Source organism: Dipteris shenzhenensis, chromosome 5 (assembly GCF_047967505.1).
Source record: "Dipteris shenzhenensis isolate YYH24624 ecotype China chromosome 5, Dip_SZ_1.0, whole genome shotgun sequence".
Classification (NCBI taxonomy): domain Eukaryota; kingdom Viridiplantae; phylum Streptophyta; class Polypodiopsida; order Gleicheniales; family Dipteridaceae; genus Dipteris; species Dipteris shenzhenensis.
In genome coordinates, this window is record NC_141600.1 from 16855034 (window position 1) to 16874991 (window position 19958).

Consider the following 19958-nt stretch of genomic DNA (forward strand, 5'->3'; position numbering starts at 1 on the left):
CCATACGTTCCCATACGCATATGGCATAAGTATGATTGGAGTTTGGTTCAGCCCCTAGGGCTGAATCATACATGACCTAATTTTACAACCAAAAACTATACATTAGACACATTTAATGAAAGAGGGTCACAAAACTTTCAACTTCAAACTTGTCTTAATTTTAAATTCATGAAATTGATCTAAAAAGTGTTTCATAAATATCTGGGAACCCCGTCCCCCCCCCCCCCCAAAAAAAAGGCAAGTATGATTGTCCGTACCATACGCATACGGAAAATTTATTTCATACACGTATGGTTTTCAACTTCAAACTTGTCTTAATTTTAAATTCATGAAATTGATCTAAAAAGTGTTTCATAAATATCTGGGAACCCCGTCCCCCCCCCCCCCAAAAAAGGCAAGTATGATTGTCCGTACCATACGCGTACGGAAAATTTATTTCATACACGTATGGTTTAGCCAACAATACGCGTACGGACCCAACTATGCCTAGAATTTGCCCCTAGGAACTTCTAGGAAGTTTGCACTTCCTCTAGCTAGTCCCTCACAGCCAAACTATTACTTGACTTAACCATGGTTAACCCTGGGTTATCCACCGGTTGAGTTACACTAGACTTTTCACGTCCCTGTGACACATCTGGTTGATGGGCAGCTAGCTAGGGAAGCCAGGCTGATAGCCAAGATAAACCTCTTCTAGGAAGTATAAAAATTTGATATTTAATGAGCTTTGATTTGCCACTTCACTTCAAGATAAAGGTGTGCAGCCTATGCCCCAGCATGGGGATCACTCAGGAATCCATGATACTTTCTCTATACCATGAGGTGGTTCTATGGCAAATGCTAAACGCCCCTCTAGTGCGGCCCTCCAAGCATTTCAGACGGAGTAGTATGTACCCTAGGATGGCAATTACCTCAACATCGATGGCACATTCTCTACACGGCCAAGAAGTTCCATGGTAGATACAAGGGCACCATCTAGTTTGTAACTCTCTGCACCCTTGCAAACGTAGCCATCTATTTTTGTTTGGCCTACTAGGTGCAACTTCATTAGTTTGCCAATGAGTCTCCCTGTGAGCACCATTGGCCTGTACACCTCGTGTCACCATGCTTGGTGCGGTGATGTAGTGGTTTTGTCAACTAGATCCTCTAATAAGAGCATTCTATCAGGAGAATGAGCCAAGGGAGGCTGGTCCCTGACCGGTGACAACTGGGAGCTGCTTTCTAGGAATCACACAGCTTTGACCGATAATGACCCGCTTTCCACAAATAAGCCGACTTTGGCTGATTCCCCATTGTCCTTGGACCAAGGGAGCAATGATAGTGCCCTGAGGGTGCCAAGTCGAAATAATTTTTTACCATCCATAGGAGGTAGCACTATCAATTCCCAAGTCCAAGAGGACCCTAGGACAGTCATGTAGTCAGAATCTATTTTATGCAAATGCCAATAGCCAAACTACTTACTTACAAAGTCCTTTGGGAGAAGAATGCTGCAATTGGTGAGAGGGAGATTAACTTTCACAAGTCAAGCTAAGTAACACTCTAAATTTGATCAGATTGGACTACTTCGAGAGTAAAAATATGGCTCTTGTGACTAAACGGATATAGAAGGTATTAAAGGGCCCTATCAGGGACACTTGGTCAATGAGGTCGGGTGCCCTACGTTTAACTACATATCATCTAAACACTACATGGGAGCAAGGAAAATGAAACTCTAAACACAATAACAGAACTTAAAATTGCATATCTAACTCAGTTTTGAATCACTCCCTTGAACATGTATCCTTGTTCCCCCTATTTTGCTCATCTTGACACTTTCCTAAGCTTAAAAACTCTCCCCTTGACCACAGCTTTGGCCCATTCATCACCCGATCTTCTACCTCATGCTCTCTTCCTCTCCACAAGTGCGTGCATTACAGAACACTCCTTCCCTCTCATTATTCACCTTCCCATTCATTTTTGCAAAGATAATAATCAGTTACATTTCAGGAATGAATATGACAAGTGTTGATACTTAAGCCTTCTAGCAATGCTATAATATCTTCAAGCCCTGTAACTCGGCAACATGAAAATCCTTACTTTCTAAAGCAAGTATAGCAGCCAGAGATCTACTAATCTTGTTGCAGCTAGAGTTACAAATGCATTGTAGAAATTCATATATGCAGGAGGTTCATGCAACAGTAAAAGGAATGTTTCACAAATATTTAGTATGGGCCGGCTGCTTTGAACAGCTGGGTACTTCTTTTTTTCCTCTGTCCCTACCTCTCCCTCACAGCAGCCATGGCCTTGAGAAGTTAATGCTCTGCAACGCATTATGTATGGCAGGACTCAACATTCATAAAGTGAAATGGCACAATGATACAAAAAACGCCGTGTTATGACTTGTCTTCAAGCCCACCTCCCTTGGAATGAACACTGAGGCACCAGAAGCTGCCATGCAATATCAAGCTTGCTGATGGTGGGAATTTGAAAAGATAAACTATTCAATGAGATTCAACACCTCACTAACAGTCACGGAACAAGTTGTGGCATCTACATGAGACCCAAGGAGGGGATAGTAGTTCAGACATGTTGCAAGCCTCTTTCTTGGTGCATAAACTGACTGTCACACAGCCTCCAATCATCCACACCTAAGTAAGTTGCACGAAACATTTCCATGCAGGAACCTGGGGTTTTGAAACGTCTCTGAAACGCCTGCATGTTTTGTCGAAATTGCTCGCTTGAATATGTAGCCAAAATTTTATTTTACTCAGCCTACCCTGTTGTCTTAGATGTAAGACGTGTGTGCATGCAGGGTCAATTATAGAATCGCCCACTATTCAATTGTCCAACAAATTCAGAGAGTGATCCATTAGACATGTGATTATAAGAGAGCACTGACCAATCAATGGTGGATTCTTGGCGGGCATTGAACAGATGATCATCAAAGATGCAATTCATATAGTGCACCGATGAATCAGTCATCACCCATGCAAATCATCTACTCCGAGTCTTGCATCACTCTTGGTGCTTGCGCTATGCACCCACATGAATACCTATGTTGCATGTGTAGAGGATAGCTTTATCGATGCAAGACCAGGCCATCATCTCCACCAATACCAGCTAATGTTGCCTTTTATCTGGTGCACATGCAGATTAGGAGTTTTGGAAACACCCCAATTGTGGAAATGCCACGTTTCAGCAACACCCAATTTAGGAAACGCTGTGAAATTTCAAATGGCATTTCCTATGTTTTTTGGACGTTTCCTGGAACTTACACATCTAAACTTTCTGCAGCATCCATATCTCCACCCTTTCCACAAAGTGGAGACTATATCTGAAGTGGTTCACCTTCAGATAGAGTCTCCACTCTTCAGGCTAATTCGTTCCAGGCTGAAATAGATTTCAGACAAAATGATAATAAAGAAACGGTGTGTGAAATTAATCATATAATCCTTACTTCAACTATGTATTAACACCTTATCTGTATGTATTATAGAAAAACAAAACTATATTATATAATATATGTTTCTCCTGTTGAAAGAATTCTGCCAAGTTTCATTATTTTCTTAGGAACATTCAGCAACATGCCTAGAGGAGACCAACTTGTTGTAACCAATCTAAAGGACCCGATTACAATTCAGAAGTTATTGGGTTTCAATTGATGGAACGGTGCTGCTCTAGCAAAGAGAAGAAGAGAGGGTTGGTTGGGAATTTCTTTGGATTTGCATTTCTTTGGCCCCTTGAGGGAGGAGGGAGGAGGTGCACATGAGAAATGCCACATGGGATGGCAGAAGCACAGAATAGATGGCTGAGGACGTCAATTGTCACCTGGAATATTGCTGCAGCAGGTGCAGAAAAATTTCTGCCTCCAAATCTTCAGTGGAAAGTTTCACTGCGCAAGGAACATTTAACTTCATACGGACACACAATAGTACATCTCGATATGTTGGTCGTTTCCCTCTGCATCAGAATCAAGAAAGATCAGCTTGTATCTCTATTCTTGTTCCCAGTAACTTTGTAGTATTTTTCCTTCTCTTTTAACAGCACAGAGAAACTACTAAAACTGACCAGCCAAGCTGCAAGTATTTAATAAGGAGCCCCCAGACACATACCCATTTTTGTACATCTAAAATAGCAGACAAGACGTAGAGGAAAAAGAACAAATGAAGATTCATCTACAAATCTGCATAAACACTTGTGAATTTGGAATCAAGTGCAACAGCCCAGTGGTTGCTTTCCCACAACGACAGCCAAGAAATAACACACATAAGTATTATACACCCTCTTAGGATAAAAGCATAACAGATAATATTACCGTGTTTCCCAAAATGTGCAATTCAAATATAAACTCACAAATCATCTAAAACAAAATTATAAATACCTTTCTTGGTTGTTCCACCACCTATAGCCAGATTTACACAGAATTAATGGAAGCCACAGCTGGACAGGATACACGTTGCACCCAAAGACCTTAAACAAATTATGAATGTATGTACCATTCTCCCTAAGGTCACCCGCATTCCCATTCAGGATTTCTCGTCCCTAAAACTCCACCTCCTCTGTCTTGTTTTTTTAAATGGCCCCATAAGTTTCTTCCCCTTCAGATAATTAATCCATTTGTACTGATTAAAAGACAGAACAAAAGGACCACTTGATTCTTACTCCACTTGTGTAACTCTATGCCCATATGGTCTCAGCACCTTGATTGCACAGCTCTAAAGCCATGGGATAATAGAAACATAAGGTGAAAATTTTATGTTAAACTTAGCCCTGTGGGACACAGGAGAAAAGGCATGATTCCTGCTCTTCCTCAGTACCTTGTGGTACATCAGCTTCCGATTTCGCCACCTCTTGGATGGCCAACCTGGGGCGGGGTGGGTTCGGGGGTTGAACAATCTCCTCCTCCTCAATCTGAGGCTCCTCCTGGGGTTCAAGTTCCTTTTCCTCGAAGACAACATCCCGACTAATAAGGATTTGCTTCTTTACTAGATCAAAGAGTTGATAGGCCTTGGATTCTTCGCTATACCCAACAAAGATACATTTTCTGCTCCGGGAATCAAGCTTGGTCCTGTCTTCCTTGTGCACATGCACCCATGCATTAGAACCAAAAATGCGAAGATGAGTGATAGGGGCTTCTTACCATAAAATGCCTCACATGGAGTCGTGTCCTTGACGGCCTTCGTCTTGGTCTTGTTGAGAATGTGTACGACTATATTGATAGCTTCACTCCAATAGGCTTTAGAAAGGTTCCTACCTCGGAGCATAGCAAGCCCTGTCTCCGTGGTGGTTCTATGCTTCCTCTCGACTACCCAGTTTTGTTGAGAAGTATGTGTTGTGGTGAGTTGTCGCTTGATCCCATGCTTGCGACAAAATGTGTTGAACTCATTTGAGGTGAATTCTCCCCCCCTGTTTGTACAGAACGTCTTGACATCCTCCCCTGTCTCCTTTTCAACTCTGGCCTTCTAGTCCTTGAACTTCTCGAAAGCCTGTGACTTTTTGGCCCAGGTCATTCCACTGAAATCATCCACAAAGAGAAGTGAGTACCTGGATCCTACCCACGATGCTATAGACATTGGGCCACAAATGTCGGCATGAACCAACTCAAGAGGTTTGTGGGAACTTGTCCCTGTGTTGCTTGCCTTCTAGACAAGCCCTACAGACACCATCCTTGCCTGTAATTGGTGGAAGTCCATCCACCATCTTCGACTTTGACATTTCAGCCAAGGTTCCATAGCTGACATGACCAAAGCGCTCATGCCAAAGTTTGGACTTTCCGTTGTCTTCATGAACCAACATTACACTGAGGCGGTACAGTCCGTTCTCTTCAATTGCTTGAGCCACCATCTGTCCATTTGCTTTGGATGTCACGGTGACCTTGCCATCTTGAAAGAGAACTGCCATGTTGTTTTTGTCCATCTGACTTACAGACAGTGAGTTCTTGCAAAGGTTGGGTACATAAAGTACTCCAGAGATATCATTCTCCTCACCCGCGGTTGTAATGAAAGGAATGCTACCGATGCCCTTCATAGGACACGTCCGGCTATCCCCGATAGAAACTTTGGAATCCGGGTGTATACTTTCCATGGTTTTGAACTAAGTCTTTCTGTTAGACATGTGCTTTGAAGCACTACTGTCAACATACCAACCCTCTTTTCCTTCACTGACTGCATACGCTGAACAATGTTCATTGATTAAAAACACCTTTCCAGTCGTCATATTGGCAGAATCATTCTTAGGCTCTTCTCTGTTCCTGGCTTCTCTCTTCCGCTTCTGATCCGCCGCCTTCTTTCGGCATTCTTTGGCGGAGTGGCCAAGCTTTTCACAGGTAATAGCACTTCATTTTCTTCTTTCGGTCAGCGCCCTTTGACTTCTTGAACTCCTTTGGCTTGCCTTTTCCAGGCTTGTCTTTGGCCACTAATGCCTTCTCGTCGGTTTGCGTAAAGAGTTTCTCTCGAGCCTCCTCCTGAAGCAGGAGTGGGCCAAGCTCCTCAAAGGTGATTGGCTTGGTTCGTTGACCCGCAGTGACCGTAGTCACAAAACTTTTGAAACTCCGTGGCAACTTGTGGAGTGTGAGCAACGCCAATTGACTCGAGTCCACCTTCTGACCAACCACTGCGAGCTAGTCTCGCACGACTTTCACCTTTGTCGGATGGTCATACACACTCTCACCCTCATTCATATCAAGATTATAAAGCTGATGCTGAAGAGTAATGATACGGTCTGTATTATCGGTTTCATACAGCTTCTTCAGTATGGCCCATGCCTCTGAAGACGTCTCTGCCAACTGGATATGAGGATTCACAGCATCTGCTGTCATGCCAATTAGCATTGCTAAGGCTTGAGCATCCCTCTCCTCCCATGCACTAAGTTCATCCACATCTGCTTCAAATAAAACTTCACCTCTTTTGTCCACAATGTCCTCCGGCTTCTCCTCGGTCCCAATCACTATCTTCCACAGCTTCCGTGCTAATAGATGGCTTCGGATCTTGACTTTCCAGATTGGATAGATCGTCCCATCGAGCTTTCCAGCTTCACCAAAATTGAGAATAAATGAAGAAGGAAGATGACTGGAGAAGGAGGAAGGACGAGCACTAAGTGTAGAGGCTTATGAACGCTGATCCATCTCGGTGAATAGCAAACTGAAAAACTGAAGCAAAAAAAGATGTACTAATCTCCCGTGCTAGCCTGAGCTGAAAACAAAATCGCCTTTCAGCCAAGGGACTCCTTCCTTCAGAGAGTGCTTTGATGAAGAAGAGTTGAGAGCCTATGGCTCTGATACCATGTTAAAAATCAAGAGGGAATCAATCACTCATACCTCCACCCAAGATCTCTCCAACTCTTACACACACTCAAGTCAGATAGATGATCACAAATGCAACAAATACTCTCTCAGAAATAAATATGGACGGAGAGAGAAAGAGAGTATATTCATCCACCAGATGGTGGGCAGAAAAATAGCTCCAAGGGAGCAGTACAAAACACAGCAGACTGCTGGAGAAAACTGATGGACTCTCTCTCTCACAACCTGCTCCATATCTGAGTGCTGAACACAGCCTTGGAGAGGGGCTTTCAGTCTTGCACTGGATCATGGAATGAATGGAGGAGTAGGCCTTTTATAGGCACTGCCCAGGCCCCTTGAGTTGACCGACCAGCAGGGTCGGTACCCTGTCTGGTGGCCGACCACATCTGACACGTCCCCAGCACTCCTGAAACCTCTGATCTGCAAGCAAACACAAGAACACACCAACGTGAGGAAACTGAGCAGGCTGCTCACCACCCAACCATGACATCTACGAGATGTGATCCCGAATCAGGAGATGTCCCCTCCGAGCCACAAGCTGAGCTACTGGCACGAACTTCCAACCAGATCCTAACTAGCCTGGTGTCCCATACCACCAGGTCACACTGTGAAGCCCGGGATCTGCTGCTGGGCCTTGGGCTATGCTATGATGCAAGCGCGCGTCCGCGACTCAATCCAAATCAGACCTAGCACCTGGGAATGAAACTTGCTCCCATCGGCTCCCCAGAACTGAACCTCTGGGCCCCTTATATAGACTCGGGTCCCAAGCGCCAAAAATAGCAAAGACCTCTAACTAGTTCGTGCCCTTGCCACTCAACCCGAGAATCAAGCTTGCCTAGCTTTAAGCCTCCCCAGGCTACCTGAGCTAGTCTTGTGTACCCAGTACACGTCGGATACCAATCCGTGTATATGACATACTTCCCCTCCTCTAAGAACTCACTCCTGAGTTCGCTTAAAAACCCAGGAATGTCCTTTGGAGATTTTGTAATTTCTCCCATGTTGCATCCTCCTCAACACGATCCTTCCACTTGATCTTGTATTCCGTGATAGTTCTATTACAAATCTGTCTTTCACGAAATTCAAGAACAGTCTCAGGTTCGTGTGGAATAAAAGTTAAATATGTAACTTCTATTATCTCTTGGGGAGAAACAAGTTGATCATCCGCACCCAATACTTCTTTCAGTCTACTGACATGAAATACCAGATGTACTTTAACATCAAGAGGCAATTCTAGTCTATACGCAACTGGTCCAATTCCTTTAATAACCTTGAACGGACCACAGTATCTGAGGGATAACTTCGGAACCAAACCAGTACTTAGGCTCTTGGATTCCTTGGGAATTCGCAAATATACCATCGTTCCTTCAGAGAACTCTCTAGGTGAACGATGTCTATTAGCATAAAATCTGTCTCGATCTTAGGCACTTCTAATAGACTCCTTGGCAAACTACAACATTTCCTGCATATCTAGCAAGAAAGTCTTTGCAGCATCATTTTGGATTCCCTTTAACCCAACCATAACTGGTGACTTAGGTTGAAACCCGTACATAAGCATAAAAGGACTGTAACCAGTACTCGAATGCTTTGCACTGTTATAAGCAAATTCTATCATAAGTAGATAATCTTTCCATGAAGACTGTCTCTTAGAAACATATGCCCGAAGCATATCTTCAACCAATTGGTTGACTTTCTCTGTACTGCCATCGGATTGTGCATGACCTGAGAAACTCATACTTAGAGTAGTTTCTAACTTCTCAAAAACAAGTGTCCAAAAGTTACTTATAAACTTCGAGTCGCTGTCACTGACTATGTCAGAGGGCAAACCATACAGCTTAAACAAGTGGTCCACAAACTCATGAGCCAGCTAAACAGCTGAAATAGTTGTTCTAGTAGGTAAGAATCGAGCCATTTTTGTCAGACAGTCGACTATGACCCAAATGGAGTCATGACCCTTGTGCGTTTGAGGCAAACCAGTAATAAAATCCATGGAAATACTTTCCCATTTATTACCTGTAATTTGTAATGGCTGTAATAAACCCGCACTTCTAAGGCGTTCTGCCTTAGTAACCTGACAAACCCGGCAACCTACCACATAGTTTTCAATAAATGCACGCATCTTAGGCCAATAAAAGGTATGCTTCACAAGAGATAGAATCTGATGTATACCCGGATGTCCAGCACTAGGGGCATCATGACACTCCCAGAGAATCTTGGATCGAAGTTTTAGAACATCTAACACACAAATATTTCCATTCCGGAACAGCAAGCCGTTCCTAATCATCCACTGATCTCCCGCCGCCTGTACCGTAGGGGGCACAATCCCTGAGTCTTGGTCAACCATGAAGCTCCCATCCTAGACTTTCTGCCAATAAAAACTAAAATGACTATCAGTTGCGCAAAGCCCTCTTAAGGATTGAAATAGGTCTGAGGATATTTTCGTAAATGACATAGCATTTACAAACTTGACTCGACTTAAGGCATCCGCCACACTATTCAACAAACCCTTCCGATAACGTATTTCAAAATCAAAATCTTGCATTAATTCTGCCCATCTAGCTTTCCGTCCCCTCAACTCAGACCCATCACACACATACTTGATTGATTGATGATCGGTCAATACAAGAAACTTTGAACCATACAAGTAGTGTCTCCAAACCTTCAGTGCATACACGACTGCATAGAGTTCTTTTTCTAGTGTGGGCCAACGATATTGGGTGTCGTCTAGCTTCTTACTCTCAAAAGCTACAGGTCTATCCTCTTGGAATAAAGCTGCCCCAATCGCAAAATCACTTGCATTGGCCTCTAAAACATAAGGCCGGGTAGGATCGGGTAATCCAGAAACGGGTGCTTCCTTCATAGTTAACTTCAAGGTTTCAAAAGCCTTGTTCAATGCATCATTCCAAGAGATCAGTTGGGTAGACCTATGTCCACGACCTTTCAATATGTTTGTCAGGGGTGCCGTAATGTGTGAATAATCACGCACAAACTTCCATAGAAATACTGTAAATCCTAGGAAAGAACAAAGTTTCACAGTCTGAGGGATAGGCCATTCTAAAACCTTCTGAATACAATCCAGATCAATGCTAATACCTTCAGAAGAAATCTTGTCTCCTAAGTAAATGATCTCCTTCATAAAGAAGTCACATTTACTCATCTTGGCATAGAGCTTATGCTGTCTTAGAATAACTAAGACAATCCGGAGGTGTCCTATGTAATCCTCTAGCATTCGTCTATATACCAAGATGTCATCTAAGAACACTACAACGAATTTGCCCAGAAAATATCGGAACAAATCGTTCATCATTTGCTGGAAGGTGGCAGGAGCATTGGTCAAACCAAAAGGTAATAAAAGAAACTCGTAGTGGCCATACCTAGTTCAGAATGCGATTCTATCTATGTGTTTAGCATAGATACGGATTTGGTGATAACCCGTATGCAAATCAATCTTAGTGAAATACTTCGCTCCGGCCAAACGGTCTATTAGATCATCGGAACGAGGTAGAGGGTATCGATTCTTAATTGTCACTTTATTCAATCGTTTATAATCTATACACATTCTCCATGAAGTATCTTTCTTCTTTCTAAGAGGACAGGTGCTCCCCAAGGTTATTTACTTGGGCGAATATAGCCCATATTCAAATAATCATGTAGCTGTGAAGCTAACTCATCCTCCTCAAGCTGGCTCATCCTATAAGGTGGAACACTAATAGGTTGAGCCCCAGGTACTAAATCTATGCAATGGTCTACTGCCTATTCTGGAGATAAACCTTCCGGCAGTTGAGCAAGGAATATATCCATGAAATCATTTAACAACGTTCTCAATTCACAGTGTTCAAACACACTTAAATCATTCTTGTTATTAACAAAGACAACAAATGAAGAAAGCAGATCAAAACATATTGATAGACATCATAATGAGAAGTGTAATATATTCCGAAGCTGCATCGTAGATACAATAGGTCCCTGAGAAGAGAGAATATTATCACACTGAATACAAAATTAGATGTCCTTATCCAAAAAAGAAAGAGTATGTTCCTTCCATCCAGTCCGAATATCGTGGGTTTTAAACCACTCTATTCCAATTAACAAGTCCACATGCTCCAAGTGCAAGACATAGCACGTAAGAGCCACTGTGTAGTCTTCAATCCGGATAGAAAGCGCTTCAATCTTGCGATCCCAAAACTGCTTCCCAGCTGGAAGTGCACCTCATAGGTGTGATCGCTAGGTATCGTGGACAGCCCCATCTTCTGCACAAGTTTGTAATTAACAAAGCTGTGAGAGCTGCCTAGGTCAAAGAGAATGTGAACTCTTTGGTCCCTAACTTCTCCATAAACTCGGAAAAGATCATGGGAACCAAATAATGAAGTATTAAAAGGCAATTACAAGAAAGTGGGCAGGTAATGACATTTACAGAAATACATGTCATCGAAACTTGATTAGCTCCTTTAACTTTAGTACTTGGACCCGCATGGAGTTTCAGTCCTGGCCCTTGCTTTTGGTTATTGCGCTTAGGACAATCATTCCTAGTGTAGCCCTGCTCCTCGCAGATGAAGCAACGTCCCTCTTTCTTTAGCTTCAAGGTACGAAGGAAACGGGCACGACCATTCTTCGCCTGAGTCAAATGTTTCTTGGAGGCGTTGTCTATAGACTTCGACTCCCTGGTACCAGTGGTAGACTGGAAGAACTTCCTCTTGTTCTTCCCACCCGTGTCGGCAACTGTGGTTCCCTTTGCGCTGGCCATGGTATCATCATAAATGCACGTGTAATTCATGGCCTCTTGCAACACGGTACACTTGTTGTTCTTGATCTGTAACTTGTAGGAGTCAGGCAAACCATCCACAAAGAAACCTAACAAGGTCACTGGATCCATCTTTGTAGCTCTGGTTTGCAAATCCCGAAACCTCTGAAGATAAACCTCAAAAGTCAAATTCAGCTTGGACATATCAAGGGCTTTGAGCTTACCTACGATATCGTAATCTTCCTCCTCCTTCAGAAACTCTTTCCTGAAGACCCCTTCGAATTCTATCCATGTTGCAGGCTTGGGTTGAAGTTTCTTCCACCACAATAAAGCCTTTCCTGACATAAACCCGACTGCAAGCTATATTTTCTTGTCATCTGGGTAAGGGTGAAACTGGAAGTGTACTTGCCACTTGTGCAACCAAGTGTCAACAACCTCCTTGGTACGAGACTTCTGATCTCCGGGAAAAGGATCTGGAGTGATGTTCGGACCTAACACTGAAGCCATGGCATCCACATGCGTGGGCGCCTGAACAATGCTAGTCAAAAGTGTGAGTGTAGTTTGAATCCCTTGGAGTTGCTGTGTCAACCCCGTTTGATTCGTGTTAACTTGCTCAAACTTTCCATCAAGAGCAGTGGTAAATTCACTAAAGGCTTTTTTCGTAATCAGATCGTCGTAGAGACCCTGGTCATCCTCCGCATGGTAGTTCATATCCTGGTCTCCCATGGCAAGCTCAGGGTCTACAGAATCAGCCATGACTGAAATCTGATCTGAAAAGAAGATAGGCTAGAGAAGAGAAACAAGCAGGTGGCCTTGGAGCTAGGAGGTAGAAACGAAGTGAAAGCTGGCCAGGAAGGAGGCGATGGAAGAAGGGAAAGCTGGCCGATGAAGAAGGTAAGCTGGCTGAGCTGAGCTGACGATTCAGCTCAGATTCTTGAACCTGAGACTCCACTCCTAGCTGTCCGTACGAAGTGCTGTAGCAGGCCGTACAAGTTTTCTGGATCCCGGGCGTGAAGGTCTAGAGGGGCTGGAATTCTACGCAATCTACAGGCTATGGGAGAAGGCAATTTGGCCGAACTAATAGCAGGAGAGCAGGCTTTTAGTAAAGCCCTGCTTTTCCAAAAGCTCACCCTCCAAAAACAAAGGGGTAGCGCTTTTTTAAGCCTCCAGGCCCCCCCGAAAAGCAACTGGCCTAGATTGCGATCTAGCCCTATCCTGTTGCGCACCTTCCTGCGCTCCCCTTCTACCTACCATCACAACCCCTGAGCAGCCAGCCGACATGCGGGATCCCCTTTGGTACCCAACTCTACACTCTCTCCTGACTCCCTTCTAACGCCTCTACCCGGACCTCACTACTTCCTCCTAGCTACACCTCTCTCCCTCTCTCTCAACCTATCACTTCTTGCAATGAAATCACCTTGCACTCTCTCTCTCTCTCCTTCCTTCTATCCCAATCTAATACCACTTCCCTTAATCATGAACCAGCAGACACTTGCAGGGTTTGAGCACGAATTTCGAAATTAGGGCATACCTGGAGAAAAAATCGTCCAAAATTCTCGCAACAGAAGTTCCTACCTCAGGAGTTGGCTCTGATACCAACTAACACGTCCCCAGCACTCCTGAAACCTCTGATCTACAAGCAAACACAAGAACACACCAACGTGAGGAAACTGAGCAGGCTGCTCACCACCCAACCATGACATCTACAAGATGTGATCCCGAATTAGAAAATGTTCCCTCTGATCCACGAGCTGAGCTATTGGCACGAACTCCCAACCAGATCCTAACCAGCCTAGTGTCCCATACCACCAGGTGGCGCTGTGAAGCCTGGGATCTACTGCTAGGCCTTGGGCTACACTATGATGCAGGCGCACGTCCGCGACTCAATCCAAGATCAGACCTAGCACCTGGGAATGAAACTTGCTCCCATCGGCTCCCCGAGAACTGAACCTCTGAGCCCCTTATATAGACTCGGACCCCAAGCGCCAAAAATAGCGAAGACCTCTAACTGGTTCGTACCCTTGCTACTCAACCCGAGAATCAAGCCTGCCTAGCTCTAAGCCTCCCCAGGCTACCTGAGCTAGTCTTGTGTACCCAGTACACGTCGGATACCAATCCGTGCACATGACAACATGGGCCCTAGAAAACCGACCAGGGTTGGCCATGTTCGGTGGCCCTGGTTGGGCCGACTTGGCCTACCACAGGCCCCTACATAAGGGTGCCCTGTGCAGCCAGTCTGCGCTGCTGCAGGCGCCTCCATGTGAGGCCTAAAGCCCTGTTTTACCTGCTGTTGCAGGCTGCAACCAGCCCGTGTGCTGGTTGCCTATGATGCCGACCTGAGTCTCTCTCTCGCCAGCCCTCCTACCTCTCACTGCTCCTTGTCCCCTCAAACCGGGGGCTCACAGGTGGGCACAATGAGTTTCTAACACTCCTTTCATGATGAAGAATTGAGAGTTAAAAACGTGGGCATGGAAGTGATGCTCCACTACTTGAAAAAAACGTCGCTACATTCCTCTTCTATCATTAAGCAAGCCCTGTGTTCTTACTTGCACAAATGATGTTCTTTAGTATTTGTTTTCTTGTCCTACACCAGATTTTGCCCATGTAACTTTGCCACCTCATCATTGCTTCTTTGTAAAGCGTTCTTAGAGGAAAATGTAGTACATTGCAGAGATGTAAAGCTATTGCTATGGCTAGTGAGTAAAGCTCTAGTTCTGTCAACAGCTCAGGAACACAGCGTAAATGATAATAGAAAATCGCATTTCTTTGCAATCTCAAAAGCTTCCAACTGATCTCTTTTCTTGTTCATGGCAGTGCAAAATCAAAGTAAATTGTAAGTAAATCCATTTTTCTTAGCTTGTTAGTTGACTTGTGTTCAACAGTAAGAGTCAAAACTGACCTTAGAATTGATTTGGCATCTGCACCAAGGAACAAGAACCTGGATTCCAAGCGTTCCATCAACGCATCTCTTCCCTCAGGCTCATCCTCATGCCTCTTGTCATCTATATAGATATTTCGAGAGCCATCTCCTGGTGTCACCGATTTCAGCAATGGACTTAACAAGCTGCCATCAGACCAACAAGATCCTTACAAAATTTGCCGACAGCTGAAAGGTAGGCAGACCACAACACAACAAAAAGCACAGTGCATTGCAGTGATAAAGCTTCAAAGACTAGACATGAACATAGGTATACTTATAAAGGTCATCACTGACAGTAGGTGAAACACAATCTTGATTTCGTGGCCTTAAGTATATGCATTTTTGTACAACCATGCATGATAGGGACTTCAATATGTATATTGTAAGAAAACTCACCTTTGACCATAAAGAATGTTTGACAGCTCAAAAAGCTCATCATCACTAGCCAGCTCAAGAACAGCATGTAGATCTGGATCCAAAGCAGCTGCACAATCTCCAAAACCAGACCTCATCAGAGCCTTTTGCTAAACGACTTTGATGCTAAGCTCTCTCCACTACTACTCTCTCTCCATCTCTCTGCAAACTATCCAATCTCTCAATCTTCAGTACTGATCTCTCTCGATCTCTCTGCAAACCATCCATTCTGCAGGCACTCCCATTTTACAAAAGATCCTAATATTGTCGTAACAGGAATAATACAGCTCCCAAAATCCACAAAGGACCACAGCTAAGGGATGAGAATGAACAATATACCACATGAGAATTTTACAGGATACCCCTTGAACTGATGGACTTTAAGGTTGCATTCATTGATACAACACTTCAACAGAAAAACAGCTACACAATATCTGCATCCTAAGAAGTAGCACAAGCCCATAAACACTAGAATCTGATTTTGATCAGAGCCTTTGAAGCTGAATTAACTTACAGTATTGATCCCTCTCTCTCTGTAGGCAAAGGAAAATGAAGGCACTTTTCAGCCTACAAAGCAAAAGGAAAATTTTCCACATCTGGAATTGGGCAATGTGAAAATCTGTATCCACTACACTAGTGCAAACCGTCATTCTTTATAGAGTGCAAAAAAGGTTTCTAATCGAAGAGCTAGGAATTAAGGTTCAAACTCCCTACCCCAGCTTACTAGCTCAAACGGGCATGCTAACACTAGAAGGGTAAGCCCTAGGCTAACACATCAAATATCTAAATACAGAAGCAAAAACGCTTAATGACAAGCTCCCTCGCAAAGCCAAGGAAGCAACCAAACACAAGGGCTAGTACAAAACAGGAATACAGTGGATGGGATATAGGGCAATCGATGCATCAGAACTTCCGCACACCAACATTGACATCAGAGAGTTGGTAAAATCACAGCCACACTATGGCAGGACCCAAAAGAGAAGATGGCCTTCTACAAAAGAGACAATGTTTCCCTATGGAGGACACAACTATCTCAATGAGAACATCTCTCTCTTTAAAAGTAAACTAATATGCCAGCTACAAACAAGCTCCAAGTAGAGACTTGTAGATGGAAAAATGTGCCATGAGAGGATCCAGTCTGCAACTTATGCCCATCACAGGACATGGATGACGAATGCCACACACTCCCCACCTATCAGCACATCAGGGGAAAATGCGATATAAAGTTGTCCACACACACGAACTTGCACATCCTCGTCGACCAATTACCGAAGAGAATAGGAGCTTACGTCAAGGAGGTACTAGCACATCAATAAAAATTCTTGGACCGAGCACACATGCCTGCACGCATGCTCAAGGATGCAAACACATGAAACTACTATTGTTGACAGCTATTTTAAAGCTGCAACATTGTCATGAATCCACCTTTGTCTTGTAGATCTTGTTGTGTATCGATAATAATCATCTCTCTCTTGGCACACCAACTTTGCATTGGAGGTGGGTGGGCTGAGGGCATACTAGAGAGGGTCGCATCCATGCTTCATGTGATCGGCAAGACATTGAGTCAGAGGAGTACTTTGCTTTCGTGTGCCTTATATACTATAAGAACCAAGGTCGCTATTGCTGTGTTTTCATGGATGGTTTTGGACCCCTATCTAGTTTCTTGTCCTACCTAGATCAAAGATGCCTTGCAACTTTCATTCATGAGGCTGTCCAACACAAGAAGCGCTTCATATGCTCAGTACCTAAAGCCTCACCATCGAGTATTTAAGGCTAATCAAAAAGTAGTCCAAAATCTATTCATTCAAGCTACAACTGCTTGTGAAGATTGAACGATTTCATTTTAGTCTCACCCAGACGAGCATCTAGCTAATAGGGCAACGCACCACTTAAGATAGAAAGAATTCTCGCAATACCAACAGGCCGCAACATGGATGAAAACTTCACAAGGTGAAATTTGCATGTCTACTAATACGTAGAAGCATATATCTAGATGAATCCAAGAACATGCCCAAACTAATCCTCTAAAAACACAACATAGTGGAGTTTCACTCTCATGATAGTCAATCATAAGGTTGAAAACCATAAACTCCATCACGCATAGCAGGGACTAGCTACTATGGCATCCCCACTGACGTCATCAACGCCCAACAATGGGTGTAGACCATAGTATAAACATATGCTCTCACATACAAATCCACACACCCACACATACTTAAGCATCCATTTATACAAAGTCTTCGTACTGAGTTTCTAGCGGGCCTAAATCTAGTGGTAAAGACAATGCTAATGTAGTCGCGTGCAACCATGTTGTGGCTTTCTTGGTTTTCCACACATTTCTCTTCCTCTACCATCTGTATCTCTCTCAGCCCACTTTCTCCCTACAACTCCTCATCCTCTAGTCAATGTAAGCTGCAAAAGTGGAGGACAACGGTGCCACTCCAGTCATTCAACCCGAAAAAGTCGAGGTTCACGTCACTTCCCTCCGGACCTTGTACAATTGACTGATGAAACTCATCGGATTCCTTAGAGGCTTGCAGCTTCGAGACTGCATGTACACCAACATGGCGACTTTGGGTGTCACAGGTCAGGCTACTAAGCACACAAACCATACTCTCGGTGAGAAAACCAAGAGTTTGCTAGCAGCCAACAATATACCAAACTACTTGTGGGCTAAGGCAATAAATACAGGTATGTACCTTCTTAACCCAAGTGCTATGAAATCCATACTAAACAAAACTCCTAAAGAGACCTTTAGAGGTGTAAAGCATGGAATGGATCACCTAAGGATATTTGGTTGCCTTCCGGTGGGGAGCTGGTTGAGACAGATAGGCCAGGACGGACGCTGTCAGATCTGCCATGAGGTTGAGGAGTCACCAAAACACTGCCTGTGGAGCTGCACTCGCGCCCAGGAAGTGTGGAGGTGGACTTTCGGGATTCTCACTCGCGCAGCACCAGAGCTAGGCTTGATCACGTGGGGCGCGTTCTATTGGTGCAGCACCGCACCTGGTCTACATCACTTATTCGAGGCATGCCAGCAGGACCCCACTTTCCTTATCACGCAGGGTACATGGGGGCTGCTCGAGGGTATCCCGCAGCACCTAGCAGAGGCGGATACAGGAGTTCAGGAGAGGCAGCCAGTCTGGGAGATTATTAGCAACATAGCAGGGTGGCACATTTGGACCTCGCGTTGCGCGCAGATCCTCGGTGGCACCTCCTTATCGACTGCCCAGATCATGACTGATATTTGGTGCGAGATTATTCATACCCTCAGAGGCCAGTGGGACCAGATTCAAGGAGATTCCCGGTCCGCCGGTCAAGAGAAGCGGAGACGCTTCCTCCGGACTTGGAACACTCAGGGCCTCTTCTTCGAGCAGAGTTCGCAGGGCCTTCGGTGGCGCTACTCACCACCCCGATGGCTGTTCATTCACACTCGCCTTATCCCGACGTGAGAGAGTGATTTATTGTGTTACCTTTTAGGGCTGTGTCCGATTTGTGAACGCAGCCCGTCAGCTACAAGCTGACCTTTTGTATCTTGTTCTCGAAGTAATATAATTAGCACTGTTTTTTCGGCAAAAAAAAAAAGGATATTTGGTTGCATAGCTTATGCTCATATCCTTGATGCCACCAAAAAAAAAAACTGCATAATAAATCCATTAAAGGCATATGTGTTGACTATAGTGATGATCACAAGGCCTAGGGATTTGGAATCCTGAAGCATGCAATATCATCACTAAGCACCTGCTTTTGGGGAAAGCCCAAGATTTTGGAGAAAGCTCAACTCTTTAAACAAAAGCGCCTATTCTAGGCAAGAAAAGCAGGCCCGGCTTTAAGAAAGCACATGCTTTCTAGTTGGCTGGCCTAGTCTATAAATCAAGGGCCTCTAAGCTCCCAGCCGTATTGAGAATTGTAGGCAGGTTTTCACTCCGGCACACTAGCTAGGACAGTTCTCTAGGACGGGTGTACCTCTGAGGATTCAGCTATGCCCGCAGCCGCCAACCCTCACAAGCGCGCGGTTCTATGATGTGGGACCGGGCAGACTACTGCAGCCCTAGATCCCAAGGGATCAGGAGATGGACAAGGTGTTAGGCCAGGTGGGTTGGCAGAGGGTCAGAGTAGTGGGACGTTTGGGCAAGGATTGGTCGATCAACCCTTCTTGCATCACAGACCTAAATGCCCCCCGCTGGAGACTATGGTTATGGGAGGGTCGCCCTCTCGGCGAGATACAGTGGGACCCCGGAGAGTGGTTATGGCCGGTCAGAGCAAGTCTCTCAGAGAGAGTGGAGGAGGTGCCTTTCTTCTTGTACACCACGCGGATAGGACGTCGCCTCCAGATGGACGCAATGGCCTAGACCCCTTCGTGGGAGAGACACTAGAGTGCACGGTAGGTGCTCGAGGAGATTAGATCCAGATTTTGGGCCTGTCTGTGGTCTTAGAGCCTACGTCCACGGAAGATATCCTATTTCTTTTGGATGTTCACACACGGAGGTCTCCCAGTGGGCCCGTGGCTTGAGCAGATACGGGTGGATGGCAACTGCCACAGATGTACAGTTAGAGCCATGGAGACTATTCCTCACTGCTTATGGAGCTGCCCAGCAACTCAGAGGATC

General features: G+C 44.7%; 1 protein-coding gene across 3 annotated transcripts in view; it reads right to left on the reverse strand.

Annotated features, from left to right (window-relative positions):
- LOC147901684 (uncharacterized) overlaps nt 1–19958 on the reverse strand; it is a 65784-nt gene that overhangs the window by 36317 nt on the left and 9509 nt on the right. For all 3 annotated transcript variants that reach the window (XR_015541006.1, XM_087374793.1, XM_087374794.1), the window contains exons 3-5: nt 15331–15418; nt 14914–15078; nt 3805–3936 (exon numbers count right to left, since the gene is read on the reverse strand). Coding sequence is in view for 2 of the 3 variants with exons in the window: in XM_087374793.1 (XP_087230919.1) it covers nt 3805–3936; nt 14914–15078; nt 15331–15418 (385 nt within the window). In the remaining variant the exon portion in view is untranslated. The remainder of the gene's footprint in view (nt 1–3804; nt 3937–14913; nt 15079–15330; nt 15419–19958) is intronic.